Genomic DNA, 21,291 nt, shown 5'->3' with positions numbered 1-21,291 from the left:
TTTCCCTCCCTCCCCCCCTTTTCGTTTCCGGCGCTCCCGCCTTCTCTCCGCCGCAGCTCTACTCTGAGCCCGTGGGGGGAGGGAGGGAGGGAGGGGGCGTGGAGGAATCGGGGTTCTCGGGAGCACGAGCTGCAGCACCACTTCCGGGTGAGTGTTAGGGGAGGGAGGGAGGGAGGGGGCCACCCACTGCCTCGCGCCCCCGCCCTGCGGGTGTCTCGCGCGCATTCCGTGCGTGTGAGTGTGTGGGTCTGTCTCGCGCCGAAAGTGCGTGCCCGCGCGCACCGCCTCGCGCTCCCCCCCTCCCCTCGCCCCCTGCTGGTCCTCCCGCCCCATTCGGCTCCCTCCTTTCCCAGCAAACGCCGCCCCTCCCGCGCTCTGGCTCAGGCTCTGGCGCCGCCGCAGCCGTCGCCGCCGGGTGAGTCTCGCGCCGCTGCTGCCGGCGCGCGCCAAGCTCTCTGCTCCTCCCCCCTCCCCTTTTCCTTGGGGGGGCGTGGAAGGGGGGGGTCCTCGGTGTGACTGTATGTGTGTCCGTCCCGGAACCGGAAGTGGTTGTGGAGGAGCGGGCGATGAGGAGGAATGGGGGGGCTTAGGGGGCGGGTGTCTGTCTGGTGGGTGGCAGAGTTCAGCTCCCTGGAGGGGAAGGAGGGACGTCCCAAAGAAGGGTCTTTGAGGAAGGGGTGGGGGGCGACATCAGGAGGAGGCTCCCAGGGGCTGTCTCAGGGGAGCGAAGGTTTTCTGGGAACAGCTGGGGTCTTCAGTAGATAGACCACTGTGCAGGCTGAGGGAGGTACTTCTTGGCGCAAGGCCTTGGGTAGGCAGGGGCGAAGTCCTCGCAGAAGTGGGGGGGAGGCCAGAGGAAGTGGCTGGGCCTGAACTGGCACTGTGCCTGACACAAGGGCTTGTGCATCCCCCTAGTCTTCAGCTTTGCCTTCTGAGCCAGTCCTCAGGGGCAGGGGCCCTTCTCTTCTCCCACCTCTTCTGTTCTCTGACCCCTGGTTACCTGTGGCCCTGTGGAACGAAGAAGAACCAGTGCCTGAGCCCAGGAGTGGAACCCAAGCACTGGTGATAGAGTTCATCTTAGTTCCTGAGAATTGGATTTATTTCCCTGTATCCACATAGTGGGTGGCACTACACTCCTTATTATACGATTGCATCTTTGGATTGCTGGTTGGGGGTCTGCCTGCTTTCCAGACTAACTGCTGACAGTCCAAGAATTCCTGAGGTTCTTCGCAGTTCTCAGGTGGCTTCACCCTTACTGGCCCCTGTAACCCAGACAATTTGTTCACAGAAAGTTCAGGAGCCCTGGAAAGGAGAAGGAATAAGACGACAGGAGGAAGAGAGAGAGAGGGTAAGACAATTTTGGCTTAATGGCTTTTCTGGATTGGGGGGAGAAGGGGTCATGATTAAATGGGCTTCTTGGGGACACTGTGACAGAATTCTTCAAGTAATAGCAATTGTAATACTGGTGTTAGCTGGGAGAGAAAAATTATCTCCTGACAATACCCAGGAAGTTTTTGCGTAGAAAGCTAGCACTGTATCTCATCCATTCCCACTAGTACTCAGAAATGAATTATGAAATGCTCAAGTGAAATCACTAAGCGGGGTTACATTGTGTCCAGAGGAGAAATTTATTCTGCTTTGGGGACAAATGGGCCCCAGTCTCCAGTGTGGTCCTTGTAAAGCTTACGGAATTGCTTTCCTGTATTTGGAACAAGCAGAGTTGAGTTTAGCGTGGGGTTCATATTCTCAATATCGCAGTGGAGTGCTTCGGGTGGCTCTGTTGAGTGGTTAGAATCTGTGACACAGGGTTATTTTAATTTGGTGTGTCAGGATGAAGTTTTCAGGAAAAAAAGAAACAAAAAACAAAAAACGTGGTTTGTGGGTAGTTTGAAGTAAAGTAGATAAAGTTGTATGGAGTGGACTCCAGAACTAGGTCTGCAAGAATTCAAAATATGAAGCTTGATGTGGATAGTGTGTTAGGTACTCTGAAAATGACAATGTTGAGACCCAAAAGAGTTTGAGTTCCAAGCTCATAGAAGTGTCTTCTAAGAACCGATGGCAGGCTGGTTTATAAAATTTATTTCCCATAGGTTTCTGAGCCAAGTTGATGATTAAATATTACGTGCATATCCCCTCTCGTCCAACCGCCCCGCCCCCTTTCCCCTGCCCACTTTATTTATTTATTTATGGCCTCACATTTCCTGGATCCATCATTTATAATGGCATGGGCAGGACCAGGGGAACCACTGTGCCCTTCTTCCCACAGGGTACTGAGTACCATTGGTCCAGCAGTCCCCAGGATAGAAGTTGCTGGCTCAGATTGACAGCTGTGGGGTGGTAGTGGTCCTGTTGGTGTGTTTGGGATAAACCTATTCTGGTTTATTTTGTACTTGGAAGAGTTCACAGGTAGTAGGAAGGCCCCAAGTTCTATTGGGATGGTCCTTTTTGAATGTCCTTAGAACTGGAGGAAAGAGATTTTGTTTCCTTACTGAGGCGGGGGGGGGGGGGGGGGGAGTCATTGTCTGTGTTTCTTCAAGTTGTTAGCTAATATTGCAGCCTATCTACAATTGTGCTTTTTGGGACAGTTTTTCTCACTAGAGTGTCTGAGATCTCTGAGTCAAGTTCTTTCTGTAGCTGAATTTGAGCTGATTGTTCTTTGCATCTCTATTGTTTGTGCTTCTGGTTGATGATTACTAAGCTGTAGGCTATAGATGTGATACTTTTGGGTAGTACCTTTGTCATTATGTGGTTTTTATGTAATTGTCAGTGATTGTCACTGGTAGTGCTCATCACATGGAAGTATTTTTTTAACTCTCTTCCATTCAGGAACACTTTAAAGCATTTTATTTATCCCCCCCCCCTTTTTTTTTAACTGCCTCCCATCACCATATACCTTAGGAATTTGTTTTAAGGGGTTTATTCTCCTCTATCCTCTACTCAGATAGAAACTTAGTAGAATGATAAATTATTCAGAGTCAAGCACTGATGTGGGACCTAGAATTAAATTCCAGAAGTCTTAGTTTCTAGGTTCATTCTCCAGCTACTACACTTGGTTGGCACGAGTCTTTCAAGATTTTGTAAAAGTTTGTTAAGAGAATATTGCTTTCCTGAGGAAATGCTGTGCTTTATTTGAAAAACAACAATTGTAGAGAATGTAGTAAGTACCAGGAAAGAGATGGTGGTCTTAACCAGGTCTACCAAAAACCACATGCTGCAGGCAGTGACATCTTTATTTCTGGATGGCGGGTGGCACTATGGAAAGGTGGACAGATGGACAAAGCTCTGGTGCAAGAGTTCAAGTCCTACTAAACGTTTCATGGGTGTTACTTAACGTCTTTTTTCTGCACCTCATTGGTGCTTTTGAGATTTTGTCTGAGATTGGAAAAGAAATATGTAGTTCTCTGACCCTCTGGAAAAAAAAAATACCATCCAACTTAATTGTAGTAAACCTTATGTTAACAGAATAGCTGAGGTATAGTGCAATAGTAAAATTGAAATTAGAACTCAGATTTTTAATCTGCCAGCATTCTTTCTACTTATTCTTTCCTGTTTTTTGGGTCTATAATAAAAGACTTTCACTTCCTTCCCAATGTAGGGTAAACCAGTTCTTTTTATTATTATTAAAATGTTGGCATAATCATCAAAAGTGGCACTCTATGTAGAAATGAGATTTCCCTGTACTATCATTGGGCTTCTTCAAGTGTTAAGAATGTTGGTATATACCTGCTTGGATGTTGGGATGGTTTGGGGAGATTTCCTCCATGAAAGATAGAAAGATAAGAGGTTAATTGGTAAAGTGGACAGTAGACAGGTATTTGAGTGATCTGGCACCTGTTGCCCTGTTACACAACTCCAGGGGGCGCCATTTACATGGTATTCTGGCAAGAGCCTTCCTTCTTGGCTCTCCATTTGATATCATTTCAGGAATACAGAGATCTAAAGTCAGCCTTTTTAGAACAGTAGTATAGCATTTCTCAGATGTCACTTTGCAGGCAAATATTGCTTCTAGTTGGGTGAGCAGAACTTTCCATGTACCCTTCTTTTGGGTGGACATATTTATCAGAAGCCCACAAGGCACATTTATCATTTTGTCCTAGGACCAGCTGTGGTTTTCTGATCTTCGGTTTTGTTCTCTTAAGAACCAGAGCAGAGGGACAGACTGGGTATTCAGGGAAGCAGAGGAATCTTTTATTCAGTTTATCCCTCTGGATGGTCTGTTCTTTTTACTCTGATTCCATCATTAAGGTGTTTTGTTTTTTCAATGTTTATTTATTTTTGAGAGAGAGAGAGTGCAAGCAGAGGAGGGGCAGAGAGAGAGGGAGACACAGAATCCACAGCAGGCTCCAGGCTCTGAGCTGTCAGCACAGAGCCCCACGCAGGGCTCAAATCCATGAACCACAAGATCTTGACCTGAGCCAAAGTTGGATGCTTAATCGACTGAGCCACCCAGACTCCTCCCGATTCCATCATTCTAAAATCAGTTATCTTAATGGCCAAGTGAAGTCTTACAGGTTGTGAACAGAAACTATCATCTTTAGCTACATTTTGCTCTTACCAAAATTCCACTTTTGGAAACATTTATAGAGAACTACATGGAAAATGTATAATCCATTCCTGGACGTGTTGTAAATTTTAATTGATGCATCAAGTCATAATATCAGAGAGTATGTACTTTAGTTGTAGGGTTTGGTCTCTTGTAGCGCCCCCATTCTTAACTGGCTCTTTGGTATCTGCATTCAGATCTCTTCTGTGATATTTACTGTTTGACTCTGTGACTTCAGTTTCTTCATTTGAAAAATGGGGATTACAGTACCTACTTCATAGAATTGCTGTGGTAATTAAATGATACGATAGTTGTGAAGTGCTTAGAACAGTGCCCTGAACACAACAAGCACTTAATAAATGTTGATGGTGATGTTGACCTTGTCCTGTCCTCCACATCACTTTGTATGTCCCCTTTATAAGAACCTTCAGGGTCTATTTCCCTCAGAAACTTTCTCCTGAGCCACTTGTAGGACAATATGAGTGGATGTAATCTTTTTTGGTGAGGAGGGGCGTTGTACACAGGAATTCTATCTGAAGATATTCTTTTCAGGCTTTCAGTTTCTGCCTCCTAAATTTTCACATCCGTAATGTGTTTACTTCCTTGACTTTTTAGGGGGAAATTATAATTAGATCCTCCTTTCTTTATTCTCTAGCCTAATTCTCTACTTCATTTCCACCGTATGTCATGACTTTTCTGTATCATTTCTCTCAGCTCGAAGGTTAGACAGATGGGGGTTGTGGGTTATGGTTTGAGCCCCTAGCATTGTTTTCAAAATCTGTGTGTACAGAGTCCAGTGTCCTTCAGTTTACTAAATACAGAATTGCTTACTGGGTGATGAGTCCTATGTTCGAGACAATGGGAAGGTCCAAGATGTGATCTCTGCTTCCCAAAAAGCTTGGCAAGATTGGATCCCCTGAAACCGTGATTTGGTCATTTCTCTTTCAATGTTTATTTATTTATTTTTGAGAGACAGGGCACGTGTGCACACAGGGGAGGGGCAGAGAGAGAGGGAGACAGGATCTGAAGTGGGCTCTGTGCTGACAGCAGAGAGCCCAATGAGGGGCTCAAACTCACAAACTGCAAGTCCATGACCTGAGCCAAAGTTTGATGCTTAACCAACTAAGCCACTCAGGCGCCCCTATCATTTCTTGATTTCTGTTGCCTAAGAAGGACCTGGGTTAATGCTGGAAGTTAATGCTAAAGTTAATGCTGGAAGGAAAAGGTTAGCACCTGTTTTGGAGACTGTTCTGATGTGTTTTATGAGTTGGGGAGCAGGATTTGTCTGGGGTTGATCCTCAAATCAGTTAATAACGAGCCTTGTTTGTGTGAAGTTGTAGTCAGATTTGATGCATTCCTCTCCTCTGCTACTTTTTAGGAAAGAGTAGGTTGAAATTCAGTAGTGCTTCCCTTTATAGGTTTTATGAACATTGAGAGTGCTGTTTAATAGAGCAAAACGTGTGATGAGATTTCTGGAGAAGGATGAGGAATGGGGTTACGTCTAGAGTGATGTCCGTTCTGTTTCTCCTCCTTTGTTACAGATCTTTCTTAGTTTCCTTAATCTACTTCTAACCTGTTTCTGTGTCCAGTGTACCCTCTAGCACTTAGTAGCTCTGGTATCTATCTGCCTCCAGAACATCCTCAGCAGGACCCCCCCATGGCTGTAAGCCACAGGTCCTTCTTTCCCACCTGAATCTTGGTTGCTTCTGGTTCGAAAAGCAGCATGACGATAATGTTTACTTCTTGCTGTTCGTCATTTCCCCATTCCATCAGTCTCTTACTCCCTCTTCACCTGCCTTCTGCTGGGCTGGATCCAGAATTTGGGGAAGCTGCTCTTGAATAACTGCAGTTAACCTACGGTCTTGCTAGGAGAAGTGATCAGAGTGGGAAAACGAGCAGTGGGATGCCTAGGTTCTGTACCCATCATGATTCTGAGGATTACTTTTCTTGCTTATTCCTCACTCCCAAAGTTTTAGCTTAATTATCATCCACATACAGGGAAGAATTTGAACGCTTCGAGGCATCATGTGTGAGATATACAGAGCAGGAGTCTAGTACTGTGTATGTGTTTTGGTGCACTGTTGTCCCTATTCTGAATCCCTGTAGGTAGAGATGTGGGGCGCTGCTACTCCCGGCACTGGAACCCTCTTTTAAACTGGTAGTTCCAGGTTCTCACTGCTTGGCTTCGCATGTGTGGTACCCAGTGTGGCACCGTGGGTGTTCTTGGACCTTGGTGGGATCAGTGGGGCATGGTCCCCAGGTAGCATCTGGTACTCAGAAAATATCTTGGTTGTGATTTCCTGCCAATTTTGCTCTTTAATTCCCCTGCGCATTTTGTGTTCCAGCCTAGCTGTGTAGAACGACAGGTATGTCAGCTGAAACTCTTTCCCAAGGAAGCTCTGTTTGAAGGATAAAGGCAAAGAGCGGGGATAGGTACCCCGACTGTTTTTTAGCCAGTCAGTGATTTGCTTTGTGTGACCTTGGGTACATCCCTTCCCTGCTCATGCCTTCAGCTCCTCTTTTTGTCACCAAAGAAAAGTAATACTGAGTCTCTTTCTAATGGGAGACATTCTGTGGTTAAGCGAGATGTGTTTAAGTTCTTCCACCAGCATCTTGAGAAGGATAGGCTCTGTTGGATTTCATGCTGAGTGGCTCTCTGGAACTAATATGGTAGATCCAGAGATCTTCACCACAGATTCTCAGCCATGTGGTCAGGTCCTGAAGAGGAGGTCAGGAACTCCTCATTGTCTCCGTCTCGGTTGCCAGGTTACTTCAGATTTATTCCTCACTATGATGTGATCTCTCTTTCTTTCTTCAGGTAGAATGGAAGAATCTCACTTCAATTCTAACCCGTACTTCTGGCCTTCTATCCCCACAGTCTCAGGACAGGTAGGTGGTGGTGGTGTTTTTCTCCTCCTTCCCTATCATGTACTTTTTTCAACTTTTGAGTAGTGAGTTCTAGTACTGTGGAGACTGAGGCACGATAAATCACGTGCTGCTTCACCAGGTCCCCCACCACCAAGAACTCTAGCGTTTCTGTTTTGGCTTCTCTGGAAGCACAAAGATATGAACTATTTACTCCTTGGAGGACAGACATCGTAAAGTGCTCGGGGAACAGACAAAATCAGGTTCTTTCTGAAGAGGCCGCTCGCCTCCCCTTTCTTTTCTTTTAGATTGAGAACACGATGTTCATCAACAAGATGAAGGATCAGCTGCTGCCGGAGAAGGGCTGTGGGCTGGCTCCACCCCACTACCCCACCTTGCTGACAGTGCCTGCCTCCGTGTCCCTGCCCTCAGGCATCAGTATGGACACAGAGTCCAAGTCAGACCAGCTGACCCCACATAGCCAGGCGTCCGTTACCCAGAACATCACCGTGGTCCCTGTGCCGTCTACAGGACTGATGACTGCTGGTGAGCCACTCTGCTCTTCTCCAATCTGAGGTGTTGATCTTCCATGATCAGTACCCCAGGCTGGAGGGCTCCAAGGACATGGGGAGTGGGATATGTGTTTGATTACTCAATCACATTTTTATTAAGTGCCTACTGTGTGCCTAGCAATGTGCTAGGCATTGTGGGGGATACAAAGAAGTAGAAGATGCGGTCCCTGCCTTTGAGGAGGTGACATTCTTTCCTTCTCTGAATCAAGGAGTCTCCTGTTCTCAGAGGTGGAGAAGAGAAGGGAGTCAATCAAGGGGTAAATCTCACTGTTACTGGGGGTGGGGTGGGGACAGGGGTTAGGAGACCATTATTTTTCTACAGGGTTTGGGGTTTCCTATATACTCTGGGCTGGGGGGGCGGTGGTGAGGGGTTGATTAGACAATGATCTGGGGGGAAATTAAATAGGATTAGGATCAGGATTGGACAACATGACACCATCTCCTTTTTCTCCCAATCCTAGGTCCCGGTTTGGTAATCACATCCCCCTCAGGCTCCCTTGTGACCACAGCCTCATCAGCTCAGACCTTCCCCATTTCGGCTCCCATGATTGTCTCAGCTCTTCCCCCTGGCTCACAAGCCCTGCAGGTGGTCCCTGACCTCTCCAAGAAGGTAGCATCAACCCTAACAGAGGAAGGAGGCGGAGGTGGTGGTGGAGGTGGCAATGTGGCTCCTAAGCCCCCTCGGGGCCGGAAGAAGAAGCGGATGCTGGAATCAGGGCTGCCTGAGATGAATGACCCTTATGTCCTCTCCCCTGAGGATGACGATGACCATCAGAAAGACGGCAAGACCTATAGGTAAGAGTCAGAGCCAGGGCAGTGAGGGGCAAGGATCACGGTCTCCGTTCACCTACCCCTTTGTGTCTTGCCCCGGATCAGGCTCCACGCCAACAGCTTTCCACCTCAGGTCCACTTGCATGTCAGGTGCTCTCTTGTGGGGGAGGAAAGTGGGGCTCTTAGCACTTCTCGAGTGACTCTTCCCCAGGATGCAGACCCATTTTACTCCTTCCCTTTTGGGGTAGTCAGCAGTGACTAATTTTTGAATGACATAATGGAGTTTCTTTCTTATGGTAAGGTGTTAGGCTGGCTTTCAGACTCTGTCTCCAGCTCCTTTTTGTTTTCTGCATTTTCCATTCCTTTTTTTCTAAGAAACTTTTCTGAAAAGCCCCTGACCTTAACCTGTGTGCCATCCACTGGTTCTTGGGCCACATTTAAGCACTGACCCTGCATGGTGGGGATGATGGGAGGGGTCTCTATAAAAAGGTGGGAGGAATAAGATATCACCCTTTGGCCCTTGGAATATATGCTTATAAAGTGCCTGTTTGCTCACTTTCTAATTCATGAAAGTCATTTTGATTCTGGACTTCCCTTAAGTTGTCCATTGCCAAAAAAGTGTTCTGTTTGCATGTGGTGCTATACGAAAATAATTACAGAGGTAGACTCCCTGCCCTTTGAAAGTTGCAAGTCTTTTAATCCCCCTTGAGAACTATCAAGGGCCCTAGTGGGTTTGGGAAATTTGGTCCCGGTGTACAGAGTGGGATAACCACTGTCACAGCTTTGGTGCAGACAGGGGCAGATGTGCATGGCTGGGAGACTGGGTCTGTCCTTAGTGTACCGAGATGGGCAATGTTGTTCCCATTTTAGGAGCGAAGGGAACTGCGGCACAGGAAATGGACAGAGCCTTGGGCTCATGGATTCAGTTCCCGGCTCCACCACGAACTTGCTGTGTGACCCTGGGCAAGTCCTTTCCCCCTCTCTGGGCCTCAGTTTCCTCATCTGTAAAATGGGGAGAATTCTGTTTATGCCTCCCATTTGTTGGGAGTATATATCAGATAAGATTTGAAATGTTGGGAACTTCAGAAGAAAGAGATAAGAAATAGTTGTCATTTAGCATTTATTTTTATTTCTGCTGTATACGTCTACTGTGGAGAGTAGCCACAACTGCAGAGTGTTTAAGTTCTTCTTTGTAAGTGAAGAGGAGGGGAGTTGCTATGTAGAAAGTATTGAGCATTGCAGAATCCCAGCCCATAATCTGAAAGTTCATTGCAGCTTTATTATTACAGGTGTATCCCACCTTATACAATAAAAGTGTTCCTGGAAAATGTTTACATCATATCATTTTATAAAGGTACCTGACAAGTTTGATTCATTTAAAAGCATCTTCTATATATCATTTCATAAAATGAAAGTCCCTTTTATTTTATATAAATCCGGATTTTTATGTATTTGCTTAAAGCGAGGTCGTTGTGACATGGAGATACACCTATATAAAGTGTGTCGTTGTAAGACTGATGGGCTAGGTCCCTGACATCCTATGCTGCTTTGCACATGGATCAGGGTCCTCTGATTCTGTCAAGGGTTTTTGTTGTTGTTGTTGTTTTGTGGTTTTTGTTTTTTGTTTTTGTTTTTTTGCTTGCTTCTTATTTTTTGGACCCACATTAAAGCTATTTCTGGACTTCCCAAAGTGTGTCTATGGGAAGAAATGTGAATATGCAATTGGAAGGAAGTCCTGGTAGCATTTTCTACACTCTCAGTGTATTGGGAAGTCTTGAGAGGCCCCACACCCAGGTGACTAAAGAAAACTGAAATTTAAGGGCGCCTAATTATATTCTAGGTGAATGGAATTTCTTCAGAAACTCAGAACTCTGAATTTTCAAAGCAGTCTTTTTAATCACAAAAAATCCCTGTTTCCATGCATGTTTGAGTCAACCACATTCATTCCTGTGGTCAGTGACATTTGACTGAGTATTGTTGGACTAGGGTTCTATTAGTCTGGGCAAGTCAACTTATTTCTAGTTTTTTGTTCCCATCTGTAAAATGGGAAGATCAGTCATGATCCCCATCTATCATGTGTTTTTGAGGGAAAATCAAGAGTATTTGAAATTATTTTTGAGTATCTTAGGGAAAAAATGGGATGGTAATTCAGTTGTTATTGTGAACAAGGTCATTGCACTGTGTGCTTCCAGAAGGGCCCCATTAGTATGTTGGATGTGAATGGTGCCCCCTGGAGTTGTGCACCTAGCTATAAGGGGTGGTAGCTTTTCTGCCTCCTGCTAACTGCCCACTGCCACAATACTCCTAAGTCAGATTTCTTTCCAGCTACCCAACACCTTGCATTAAAAGACTTGGACTCTTTTATCTGGCTTCATAGCATTTCAGAGTTGGAAATACTTTAATGGTCACCTAATCCAGTTCCTTCCCTGTAGTTTAGTCTTCTACACATTCCTGGCAGATGACAGTCTGCCTCTCCTTGAATACCTCTAGTGTGAGGAATCTTTAAAATTAGGTTAGAATCATAGCTTTGTAGTGAATAGCTGTTTGCCCTTTGGCAAATTACTTAACCTTTCTGAGCCTTCGTGTTCCTTTCTGTAAAACAGGAATAATGCTCGCTAGGCTGTTGTGAGGAGTGGAGACAGTGTGTTTAAAGTGCCTAACTGGTGTGGTGCCCTCGCAGTATCAGGCACAACAACAAAGGCAACTATGATTTTCATTACTCTGATCGTTGCTGTACCTTCTACCTTTCGAGAGGGCTTATTTTGTTGCCAGTCCGTTGTCTATGACTTTATGTTTTGCGGATTCTTCTCTAGTTGAACTTTGATGAAGAGGGTTATTTTCTCTTTTATAGTTAATTTCATACTAAGGGTGCAGTTGTGTGTTCCACACTCACACACAAACTATGAGCTTGTGTTTGAGTTAAAACGGTACGTGTTGTTCCACTTGTCTGAGGAATTTTAGCAACCAAGGGAAATTATTTTGTATCTTCAGTACTGTTCCCCTCAAGTGACAATGTGTCCAGTTTCTGACTTCAGTGAAATGTATAGTAGCATGAGCTCATCCGTCAGCACTGGTATGTTAACATTAGTGCAATTGAATTATTAGAGAACACTTGGCTTACCTTTGTTCTGAATATTTGCTGGCCCTGGAGGCAGATATTTATCTCTCCATTTTACAGACCAGAAAATTGAGGTCTAGATTGACGAGCAAGCCTGTAATCGAACACTGAGTAGAGCCCAGGTGTCCAGACTAACATTGGCTGTGTCCTTTGGGCCATACTAACTATAAACAGAACCTCCCCACCACCCATATAATGGCTGGGCAAGCCAAACAACAGCCAAGGATTGGTAAACTGGGATTGGATTTCCTTCATAGTTACCAAGTGACCAGGGAAATAGAAATTGACCTTAACGATTGGAATTTTAGTAGAAACATTAATACAGGAGCCACACCTCCAAGTACCGTGATATTTTTTTTTCCTCTGAGGAATGCAGAGTTCTTTTTAGTCGTGATCTCAGTTATTTTCTAAAGATTTCTCCTGGGATCCGAAAAAAGCCGAAACCATCACTCTGCACCATCCCCAGCCCTGATTATAGGGAGAAGTTGAGGAGGAACCAAAGCAGAGGGACTTTTTCCCCAGTTGCCTGGCTTCCAGGTGCTGCCCTTTCTGCCAGCTCACACTGTGCACTGCGGGGTTGTTTAGGAATGAGAGCATTCCAGCTCACACACAGATAGCACTTCCTCGATAAAGGCTGAATAGTTGTGGCTTATCCTGCTCAGAGGCCTCCTTACTTGATGCTGTTGGGCAATGTCAGAACAGGAAGGATTACCAACCAGGTGATGGGGGAAAGTGTACCAGCTGCTGTTGATGTTATCCCCGAGTGCTGACTTGGGCTCCATGTGCTAGGGAAGAGGAAAGGTTTGGCATGGAAGCTCAGGGTTTCACAAATCTTTTCCTCCTCAGTGTTTGAGGGCTACAGCCCACTCCCAACAGCAACCTCAGCTCTTCATAAAAGCGGTTCCCTCACTTTATCGCCAAGGGGCTCAGGGATGGTGGTGGTCGGTGGAACATCAGATGCACAGTGGAGGCCAGATGTATATGATTTGGAAAAGCCCCTTCCACGTAATCCTGATCCTTTTCCACCCCTATCCCTCTAGGAATCACTGGCAAAAAGGAAGTAGGAGAGAATCTGAGAGAAGACAATTATCTGAGGAGACAGGAGAGAAGCCCTTCTGGGGAATGTAGTCAGTTTGTCCTCATTATCGTCTCAGGAACTTGAGAGACACCTGAGAGATGTACTTTATGCATGGGAAGTTGGGGGAAGGAGCTCTCTTTTAAAGTCTGAAATAAAGTTACAGGCAGAAGGAAAACAGAAGTTAGCTGATATTGCTGGCCCGATGAAATCCGCATCAGCCTAGAGCCGATAATAAGATTTTCCTGTCTTTTCTGGTTGAATTCTTGTTTCCGTACACACTTAGGGAGTCCAGTCACTCAGCAGACATGTACTGAATATTTGTATTGTGTGGGTCTGTATTAGTTTAGTCTATAAAGAGGAGTAGAACAGATCCTCCCCTCAGGGGCCTTACAACATAGTTGTAGTAAGAGAGATCAGATAGGCTGGCTTCTGTGGAAGTGGAGGGAGGGTTCAGCAGTGCTCTGTCAGTGGGAAGGTTCTAACCGCTGCCCTCACTTGGCCCAGGTGCCGGATGTGCTCACTGACATTCTACTCAAAGTCGGAGATGCAGATCCACTCCAAGTCACACACCGAGACCAAGCCCCACAAGTGCCCGCACTGCTCCAAGACCTTCGCCAACAGCTCCTACCTGGCCCAGCACATCCGTATCCACTCAGGGGCCAAGCCCTACAGTTGTAACTTCTGTGAGAAATCCTTCCGCCAGCTCTCCCACCTCCAGCAGCACACCCGGTAAGGCTGCTCTTGGTTTTATCCCGTCACCCGGCTGCAGACCCCTTACCCTAAGGCCACGTTGCCTGAGCCTTCTCTTCTGTCCTCGTGGTTTCTTTTTTCCCTTGTGACTTTGCCCTTTGGGAGCCTCAGTTCGCTCTCATTACTGTCTGTGAAAAATAAACTGTGTATTTTAGCAGTTTGCAGGGGCCTGGGAAATTGTGGTCTCCAATCCCAAAGTCTGGAACGGTTTTTGTGGTTTCTCTCTTTGTCTGTGTTTGGAAATCTTCTGCAGAGCAGGCCCTGCTTATACTGTATGCTTCAGTTCAGAGCCAAGGTGTGCATTCAACTTCAGGTCCATGGGGAACAGGCGGTATTTGGTCTTTGTTGAAAGTACTGTTTGGAATCAGGGTATATGTGGTGAGTGTGTAAGCTTAGAACAAAGCAGAGGGCTGACAAGACTGAGACCGTTAAGGTTACCAGGAGCCAGGGGCCGCGGCTCTGCATCACCTCACTGCCATTCTAGCCACCGACGTAAGATCAGCAGCGACCTAGATCTGGGTGTCCTCGCCATTAGCCTCTCCAGGCCGGAGTATGTTTGGGAGGAGGGAGGAGGGGGTGCTCTCATCCGTCAAGCAACATCATTTCACCCAGCAGAGAGCTGAGCCCGTGGTGTCGAACTGCTTCCTCCTCCCCCCTTCCCTCCTCTCCTCTCCTCTCCGGCAGGATCCACTCCAAGATGCACACGGAGACCATCAAGCCCCACAAGTGCCCGCACTGCTCCAAGACCTTCGCCAACACCTCCTACCTGGCCCAGCACCTCCGAATCCACTCGGGGGCCAAGCCCTACAACTGTTCCTACTGCCAGAAGGCCTTCCGCCAGCTCTCCCACCTCCAGCAGCACACACGGTAAGGGAGAGTGGCGGGCTACTGCCCCCGCCCCGCTGGCATGCCCTCCCCACCCCCGCCCCGGACACACACAACAACCCGCATGCGGGGGGCGGGGGAGAGACCTGGCCGGAGGAGCATACGACTGGCGCCTGGGAGAAGAAGAAACAACAACCCTGGAGTGGATGCTCGAGAGAACCTTTCTGGGGCACAAGCTGCGCTGGGGAGATGCAATGACTGTGTGACATGGGAGGAAGAGACTCAGCTGGAGCAGAGACAACTTCTGCCTTCATTTCTCTCCCCGAAAACACCAATACGCACATGTTGCAAGATTTTCTCCTGGATGCCGAAGCAAGGGCATTTGGTTGGAGAAGACCATACCTCTAGCCCTTAGGGCACCATGTATGAACAGGAAATGTAATCAGACTTTTTTCGCTGGGTCTCAGCCTGGTGACACCTACGGCAATAAGCAAGGCTCTGAGGGATGCCAGGAATAGAGAACAGAACGAAACATGTCTGAAATGATCACAGAGAACCGGCAAATGAAATGAAAAAGGTCCTGCTTCATAAGGATGCCCACTGTTTGTCCCATGAATGTGGAGTGACTAGGAGGGAGTGAATCTGCCACCTGGAAGAGTTGATGACATCCTTCATCAGTATCTCAAGTTGAACTGCAATCCAAAACTCTTACTGGCCAGAGGCCTTCTCACCTGGCTGTTTCCGGACGTTTTGATCCCTCTCAAAGTGGTCAGATACCTTGTTTTGCGAAGAGGAGAAGTCGGGCTTTCCTCACAAGGAGACAGACTCGTCCTGTGATGTTTCCAAGATTTTATACTGGAGGTCCAGAAAAGCAGCTGGTCACAAAGATAGTTCTGAAGTCCCCGATAAGTAGCAGGTGTCTACGGACCCTCAAGTCCTTGGCTCATCTCAGTGGAGGGCCCTGTAGTGTTTGGGAAAGAGGTCAAATTGGTACTAAAGTAGGCATCTCCTGCCGTTAGGGGGCTGGACTCGGAAAAGCCCCAAGGAGTTTCCATGAGTATTAATATCACTGCTGCTCTCCATAATTAGCATAACTCTGCTGTTCTTTGACACCAGAACTTTTTCTGGGAGTGGTGCTCAAGGCTGAGGGCATAGCTTCTGATTGTATTGTGGGGGCCAAGGAAGAAGTGTTCTGTGTTTCTTTTCAGTGTGTTCACCATATGTTTTTGAACATTCATCAGGGACAGCTACTATAGTCGCTGACTTGTTTGCCAAATTAGGGACTGCGTATCTCTTGGCTGCCACGCTGCCGGTTCCTCCTCCCCCGGCAGAGGAGCCCAGCTTGAACTGAGTGATGGAGGCAGTGAGCAGAGATCAGGCACTATGGCGTGATCCGTGTCAGAGAGGAGCTGAGGCTGGGACCTCCTGGAAACCCAGCTTGAACTCCTGTAGGAGGGCAGGCATGACCTTGAGGAGGTTTGTGAAGGAACTGATCCCTGAGTGGCCTTGCTGACCTCCTTTCCCTTTCTTCTTTTCTCATCCTATGCAGAATCCACACCGGTGACAGACCATACAAATGTGCACACCCAGGCTGTGAGAAAGCCTTCACGCAGCTCTCCAATCTGCAGGTAAATGTTCCACCTTCCACTGAGGCCTTGTGTCTGACACTGGGCTCAAAGTGCCGTTTGACTAGTACAGTGGTTCCTGAACTTTTTCAGGACCTGTTTACACCCTTAATAATTATTGGGAAACCCAAAGAGTTTTTGTTGATGTGAGTACAGAGAATGTAAAACTGAAAAACTTGAAAGCATATTTAGTGACTAATTTAAAAATAACAAACCCATTGCATACTAACATTAACCTATTTCCAAACATATGCCCACTCCCCCCAAAATGGAAAGAATGGCATCGTTTTACACTTTGCATGTTTTTTAGTGTCTAGCTTACCAGAAGATGGCTACCTTCCTGCTGCATTCAGTCTTTGTGACATCACGCATTGTGTGATCTCTGTACAGTCATGAGAGAATGAGCATGAAAAGGCCAACGTAGTCTTATTATCATTTTGACAGCAGTTTTGACTTTGGGGGCCCTGTGGAAAAGTCTTGGTATTCCCTAGTGTCCCCTCCGCTTCGCTTTGGGAACCACCAGGCCGGTGGAGCCAGTATAGCCATCCTTCTCATTTTCCAGGATCCTGGAATGTGCTGCAGGAGATACATACACCTCTTCCCTTTGCCTGTAACTCCTCAAGTTTTACTGAGCAGCTTCCCAGGGCGCCTGGGTGGCTCAGTCGGTTTAGCATCTGACTTTGGCTCATGATCACACGGTTCCTGAATTCGAGCCCTGCATTGGGCTCTCTGCTGTCAGCACAGAGCCCGTTTCGGATCCTCTGTTCTGCTCTGTCTGCACGTCCCCTGTTCACTCTTTTCCCTGAAAAAGAAACATAAAAAAAAAAAAGGCAATTTGCATTGCCTTCCAATGGAAAGAGAATCTGGAAGGCTGACACCCAGCTCGGGGCTTTTCCATTAAGGTCACAGAGGCAGGAAGGAAGAGCCCAAGGTCCTCATCCTGATTCTTTCCCCATTTTCCCAGTCCCACAGGCGGCAGCACAACAAAGATAAACCCTTCAAGTGCCACAACTGTCACCGGGCGTACACGGACGCAGCCTCACTAGAGGTGCACCTATCTACGCATACGGTGAAGCATGCCAAGGTGTATACCTGCACTATCTGTAGTCGGGCATACACGTCGGTGAGTGCGCAGTGCCTTCCCTTTACTTCCCTCTGGGCCTGTGAGACCATGGTCCACTTCACCCCACCTCTCTGGATAAAGAGCTGTTGCCTTGAATATGCTTGCTCCCTAGCTCCCAATTAACCGAAATCGATAAAGAGAACAGAAATGACACAGACATGTAGCTCGGGAATTGAGGGGGATGCCTGAGCTCTTAAGCCTATAGAGAAAGATTGCTAAGCAATGATTCTTTGTTTTGTTTTGTTCGTTTTTGTTGTTGGTTTTTTTTGTTTTGTTTTTTTTGGTTTTTTTTTTTTTTTGCTAAGCGGTGATTCTTAATTGTACTTAAATACAAGGCAAAATAATGCAACTTGCAACTTGCAGTTTTGGGAGAAAGATTTTTTAGATGGCTCCAGGAAAAGGTGGTAAAGTTGTTCCATTCAAAGATCTTTGAGAAAACGACGCTTTCCCTGTGCCAACTGAATGCCCCCTGTGACTCCAAAGGTCTCCCTCTCCTTTCTGCCCAGTATTGAACACTGAAAGAGGCTTCTGGAGAGAATTTGCCCGTGGCTCCAGAATGTCCCCGTATAAGTATGGCTCTATTTGAAGTAAAGTAAGAGCCCAGGATGCCAGTTATAAGTAACCTCTTTTCTTCTCTTTAATCCCTCAACTCTTTTTCACATCTCCTTCAGGAAACGTACCTTATGAAACATATGCGCAAACACAACCCTCCTGATCTCCAGCAACAAGTGCAGGCAGCAGCGGCGGCAGCGGCGGTGGCCCAGGCCCAGGCCCAGGCCCAGGCTCAGGCCCAGGCCCAGGCCCAGGCCCAGGCCCAGGCTCAAGCCCAAGCCCAGGCTCAAGCCCAGGCCTCCCAGGCATCGCAGCAGCAGCAGCAGCAACAGCAGCCACAGCCACCACACTTCCAGTCCCCTGGGGCAGCCCCCCAGGGTGGGGGTGGTGGGGACAGCAACCCCAACCCTCCACCCCAGTGTTCCTTTGACCTGACCCCCTATAAGACGGCGGAGCATCATAAGGACATCTGCCTCACTGTCACCACCAGCACCATCCAGGTGGAGCACCTGGCCAGCTCGTAGAGACCTGTGCTGCCACCCACTGGGAAGAGGGGAAAGAAGTTCTGGTCCCTTCTTTCTCCAACTTCTCTTGGTGGGAAAAGTCTTCTTCCTTGACAGGCCTTGCCTCCATCTCCTTGGGCCTCAGGCACGGCCTTCCTACACAGGATACCATGCTTATTCTCAACTCCTCTTCAAAAGGAATATCAGCCCTCCTGATTGGCAAAGGAATAAGGAGCTGGTAGTGTAATCCAGCAGCCTCCCCTTCCAAGCATAGCTTTTCAAAATTGGGGGTTGGTGCTCAAGGGAGGGATTTGCTATGACCTCATAGAAACGTTTCCAGTGTGGGCACTTACCCTCTCGTTACCCTCATAATCCTCAAAAGTTGGGGCTGGTGGAAGACTAGAGGCTGGTCCTCCCAGATCTCTGAGAGAAGGGAGCCCTAAATGCAACCAGCCTCCTGTTCTATTCTTGCCTGCAAAAGAACAGAGGTTTCTCACACGCCCCGATGAGCGGGAGCCGTCTTCCCCTCGTGGTCTCACTTCACTTCCTACCTAATGCTGGAAGAGGGAGATCTCAGTGGGGGTCAGACCCCCTTTATTTGTAAAGGGGCAAGGGCTGAGATGTGGTCCCCAAGGGGCCAGAGATCCCCAAAATGGTCAAGGGTGGCTTAGAAGTGTGGGTTATGGTTTTCCTTGGGGCCTCTCCCCTTCTCTGCCAGCCAAGGCCCTATACTCGGTCTCCCAGTCCCAAAGCCAGAGGAGCTGTGGGAGCTTTGTGTTCTTTATGAAAGCCCAAAACAAAGGGTGTTGCAGAGAAGGGAGAGTTCAGGGCAAACACAAGGACTGGACTTAGCTCCCTAGGTGCCACGGTCAATTGCCGGACACGGATTTATATATAAATATATATATAAATATATATATATACCCACTCATCACGGCCATCTTTGTTGTAACCATTTCTGTGTTTATAAATGCATTATCTCTCAGAATTTTCATATTTGATGTTTTGTTTATTTTTGTCTTTTGTTTTTCTCCACCCTGTCTTCTGGCCAACGGCATTTTTATTTCCTTTTGCCCTTTTTGTTTGTTTTTAAATCATGGCAGATTTCAGAGAAAAGACAAAATGAAAAAAAAAATCAGGAAATCAGTTGTTATAAAGCAATTTAAAATGAAGAAAAAAAACCTTATGTACAAACCAAGGGGTGTTTTTAGAACCTTGTATAGAAATAAATTCGTGTAAAAGGATCAGAGGCAGTGGAGCTACTGATGTGAGCGAGCATGGGAAGAAGCTATCTGGGGAGATGTTCAAGGACAGTACTAAGGATTTACACTAGAGTGTGTGTCTGTGAAGAGTGAATGCTGTGTGATGAGGCTCTGTGTGTGTGTCCCCTAGTGTAAAAGGGCACAGCTTTGATAATTCAAGTGAAATCTTGGTTTATGAGAGTTTCTACATACAGGTCCTGTCAAGGGGACTGTGATGCCTAAGTCTGTGACAGCAAGGTTTCAGTCATGTGTTAATAAAACCACGAAGCTCCCTGTCAAAGAAATGGAAGCATGCCCTCTTGAAAGGGCCTGCACTCCTGCTTGAGCATCACTGGGCTCGGTTGTAATTCCAACTGGCAATGTGTGTACATACATGTATCTATTATCCTATCCATATATGTAGGCTTGCAGTGGCGGAAGCCATAACCAGAACTGAGTAGCGAGGCAGGACAGTTGTGCTGAGCAGAATGTGGTCAGGAAACCTGGACTTTCGCCTTGGCTTTACCGCCAACCGGTGTTGACTAAGAAGCTTCAGCCGTTAAGTAAAGGGATTGGACTAGATCACCTCCAAGATTCCTGTTTGAGAATTAAAAACCTTTAAGCACTGAAAAAGTTGTGACAAAGCGCCCAACACCCAACGGTGTGGCTGTCCTCTGTGTACGGCTGGGGAACTGTGCTCATTACCTGGTGGGATTTGTATAGTCAATGAAATGCCCACTTAAGTTTTGGGCTCGGCTAGTCTGTTGGGTGGACGTCCAAGATCTCTCAATCTGTGGTGTGGCACTAATGAATGTATCCCATATGACAAAATATGTCCGTGTGTGTTAGCTTCCTGAATATTACTTTTTTCCCCTGCTCTCACCAATTGCTGAAAATGCCCTGACCGTCCTATCTTCACCACAAGTATTAGAACCAGAATTTACTCTCTTTAAGGATTCATTCACACTCATTCGTAGCAGGAACTCTATGAGGTAGGTACTGTTATTCTCACAGAGAAGGACATAGGCACAGAGATTAAATTGCTTATCCAGGGACATGACAGAGTGGTCTTCTAGATCCAACTGCTGTATCTTACCGCCTGCTCAGTAGTAAACCTGAGGTTTCACCTTACCCTTCTTCACATACTTGGTCTAAATTAGGTGGTTGAAAATCTGTATCATTAAAGCCCTGCCCTGCGGCATTGATAATTATCAAGAATTTGTGAGGGGTGACAATCTCCATAATGCGATTTTACTAACGCCACTATTAAGTTATGTGCTTTGAGTTGTCTCCCAGTGTGGTGGCAGTCTGTCGTGCACTGGATTGCTTTCCAGCCTCATGGAGGATGAGTCCTCATGAGGAAGAGTCCTCATTCTGTAGCTGACTGGGACGACAGCTGTCATCTAACTGGCCCAGTTGTGAGTTCTGTGCTCCAATCCTTTCCAAATCGTGGTGTTAGTTAACATCATATATAAACGGGGGGGGGGGGGAGGCGGGGGGGGGGAGACAAAAATAAGAGGGCAAGGCCGGAAGTAGTATGTCATTTTATGTGTGTGTATATGTATTCAAGTATAAAAGGACATGAACCCGGACAAGAGGTGTGGAGAATTATAGCTTTATTGTGTAACTCTTAGTAAATAGAGATTATAAAAAAAAAAAAAAAAATCCAGGAGAGCTGATGTGCGTGTGAGTGAACAGAAAGGCGGAGGGTTTAAATCTCACAAC

At 46.9% G+C, this 21,291-nt stretch overlaps 1 protein-coding gene across 13 annotated transcripts; it reads left to right on the top strand.

The window, feature by feature from the left end:
* Window positions 1-56: 56 nt before the first annotated feature.
* Window positions 57-19,313, top strand: ZNF384 (zinc finger protein 384). Of its 13 annotated transcripts, XM_023256725.2 has the most exons (13): window positions 57-147; window positions 354-415; window positions 1,289-1,348; window positions 7,362-7,432; window positions 7,717-7,954; window positions 8,190-8,237; window positions 8,442-8,775; window positions 9,622-9,714; window positions 13,452-13,676; window positions 14,382-14,564; window positions 16,072-16,150; window positions 17,112-17,270; window positions 17,942-19,313. In XM_023256725.2, exons 4-13 carry the CDS (start codon window positions 7,367-7,369, stop codon window positions 18,344-18,346), a joined length of 1,830 nt encoding a protein of 609 aa, XP_023112493.2. In that variant the 5' UTR covers window positions 57-147; window positions 354-415; window positions 1,289-1,348; window positions 7,362-7,366; the 3' UTR covers window positions 18,347-19,313. The 13 variants fall into 13 exon arrangements, with proteins under 13 accessions (XP_023112493.2, XP_023112494.2, XP_011282022.3 ...); XM_023256726.2 differs by lacking the exon at window positions 354-415; XM_011283720.4 differs by lacking the exon at window positions 57-147 and having other exon boundaries at window positions 198-415.
* Window positions 19,314-21,291: the final 1,978 nt, after the last annotated feature.

Source organism: Felis catus, chromosome B4 (genome assembly GCF_018350175.1).
Source record: "Felis catus isolate Fca126 chromosome B4, F.catus_Fca126_mat1.0, whole genome shotgun sequence".
Lineage (NCBI taxonomy): Eukaryota > Metazoa > Chordata > Mammalia > Carnivora > Felidae > Felis > Felis catus.
The sequence above is the reverse complement of the archived record's forward strand: the minus strand, read 5'-3'. Positions and strand labels throughout refer to the sequence as shown.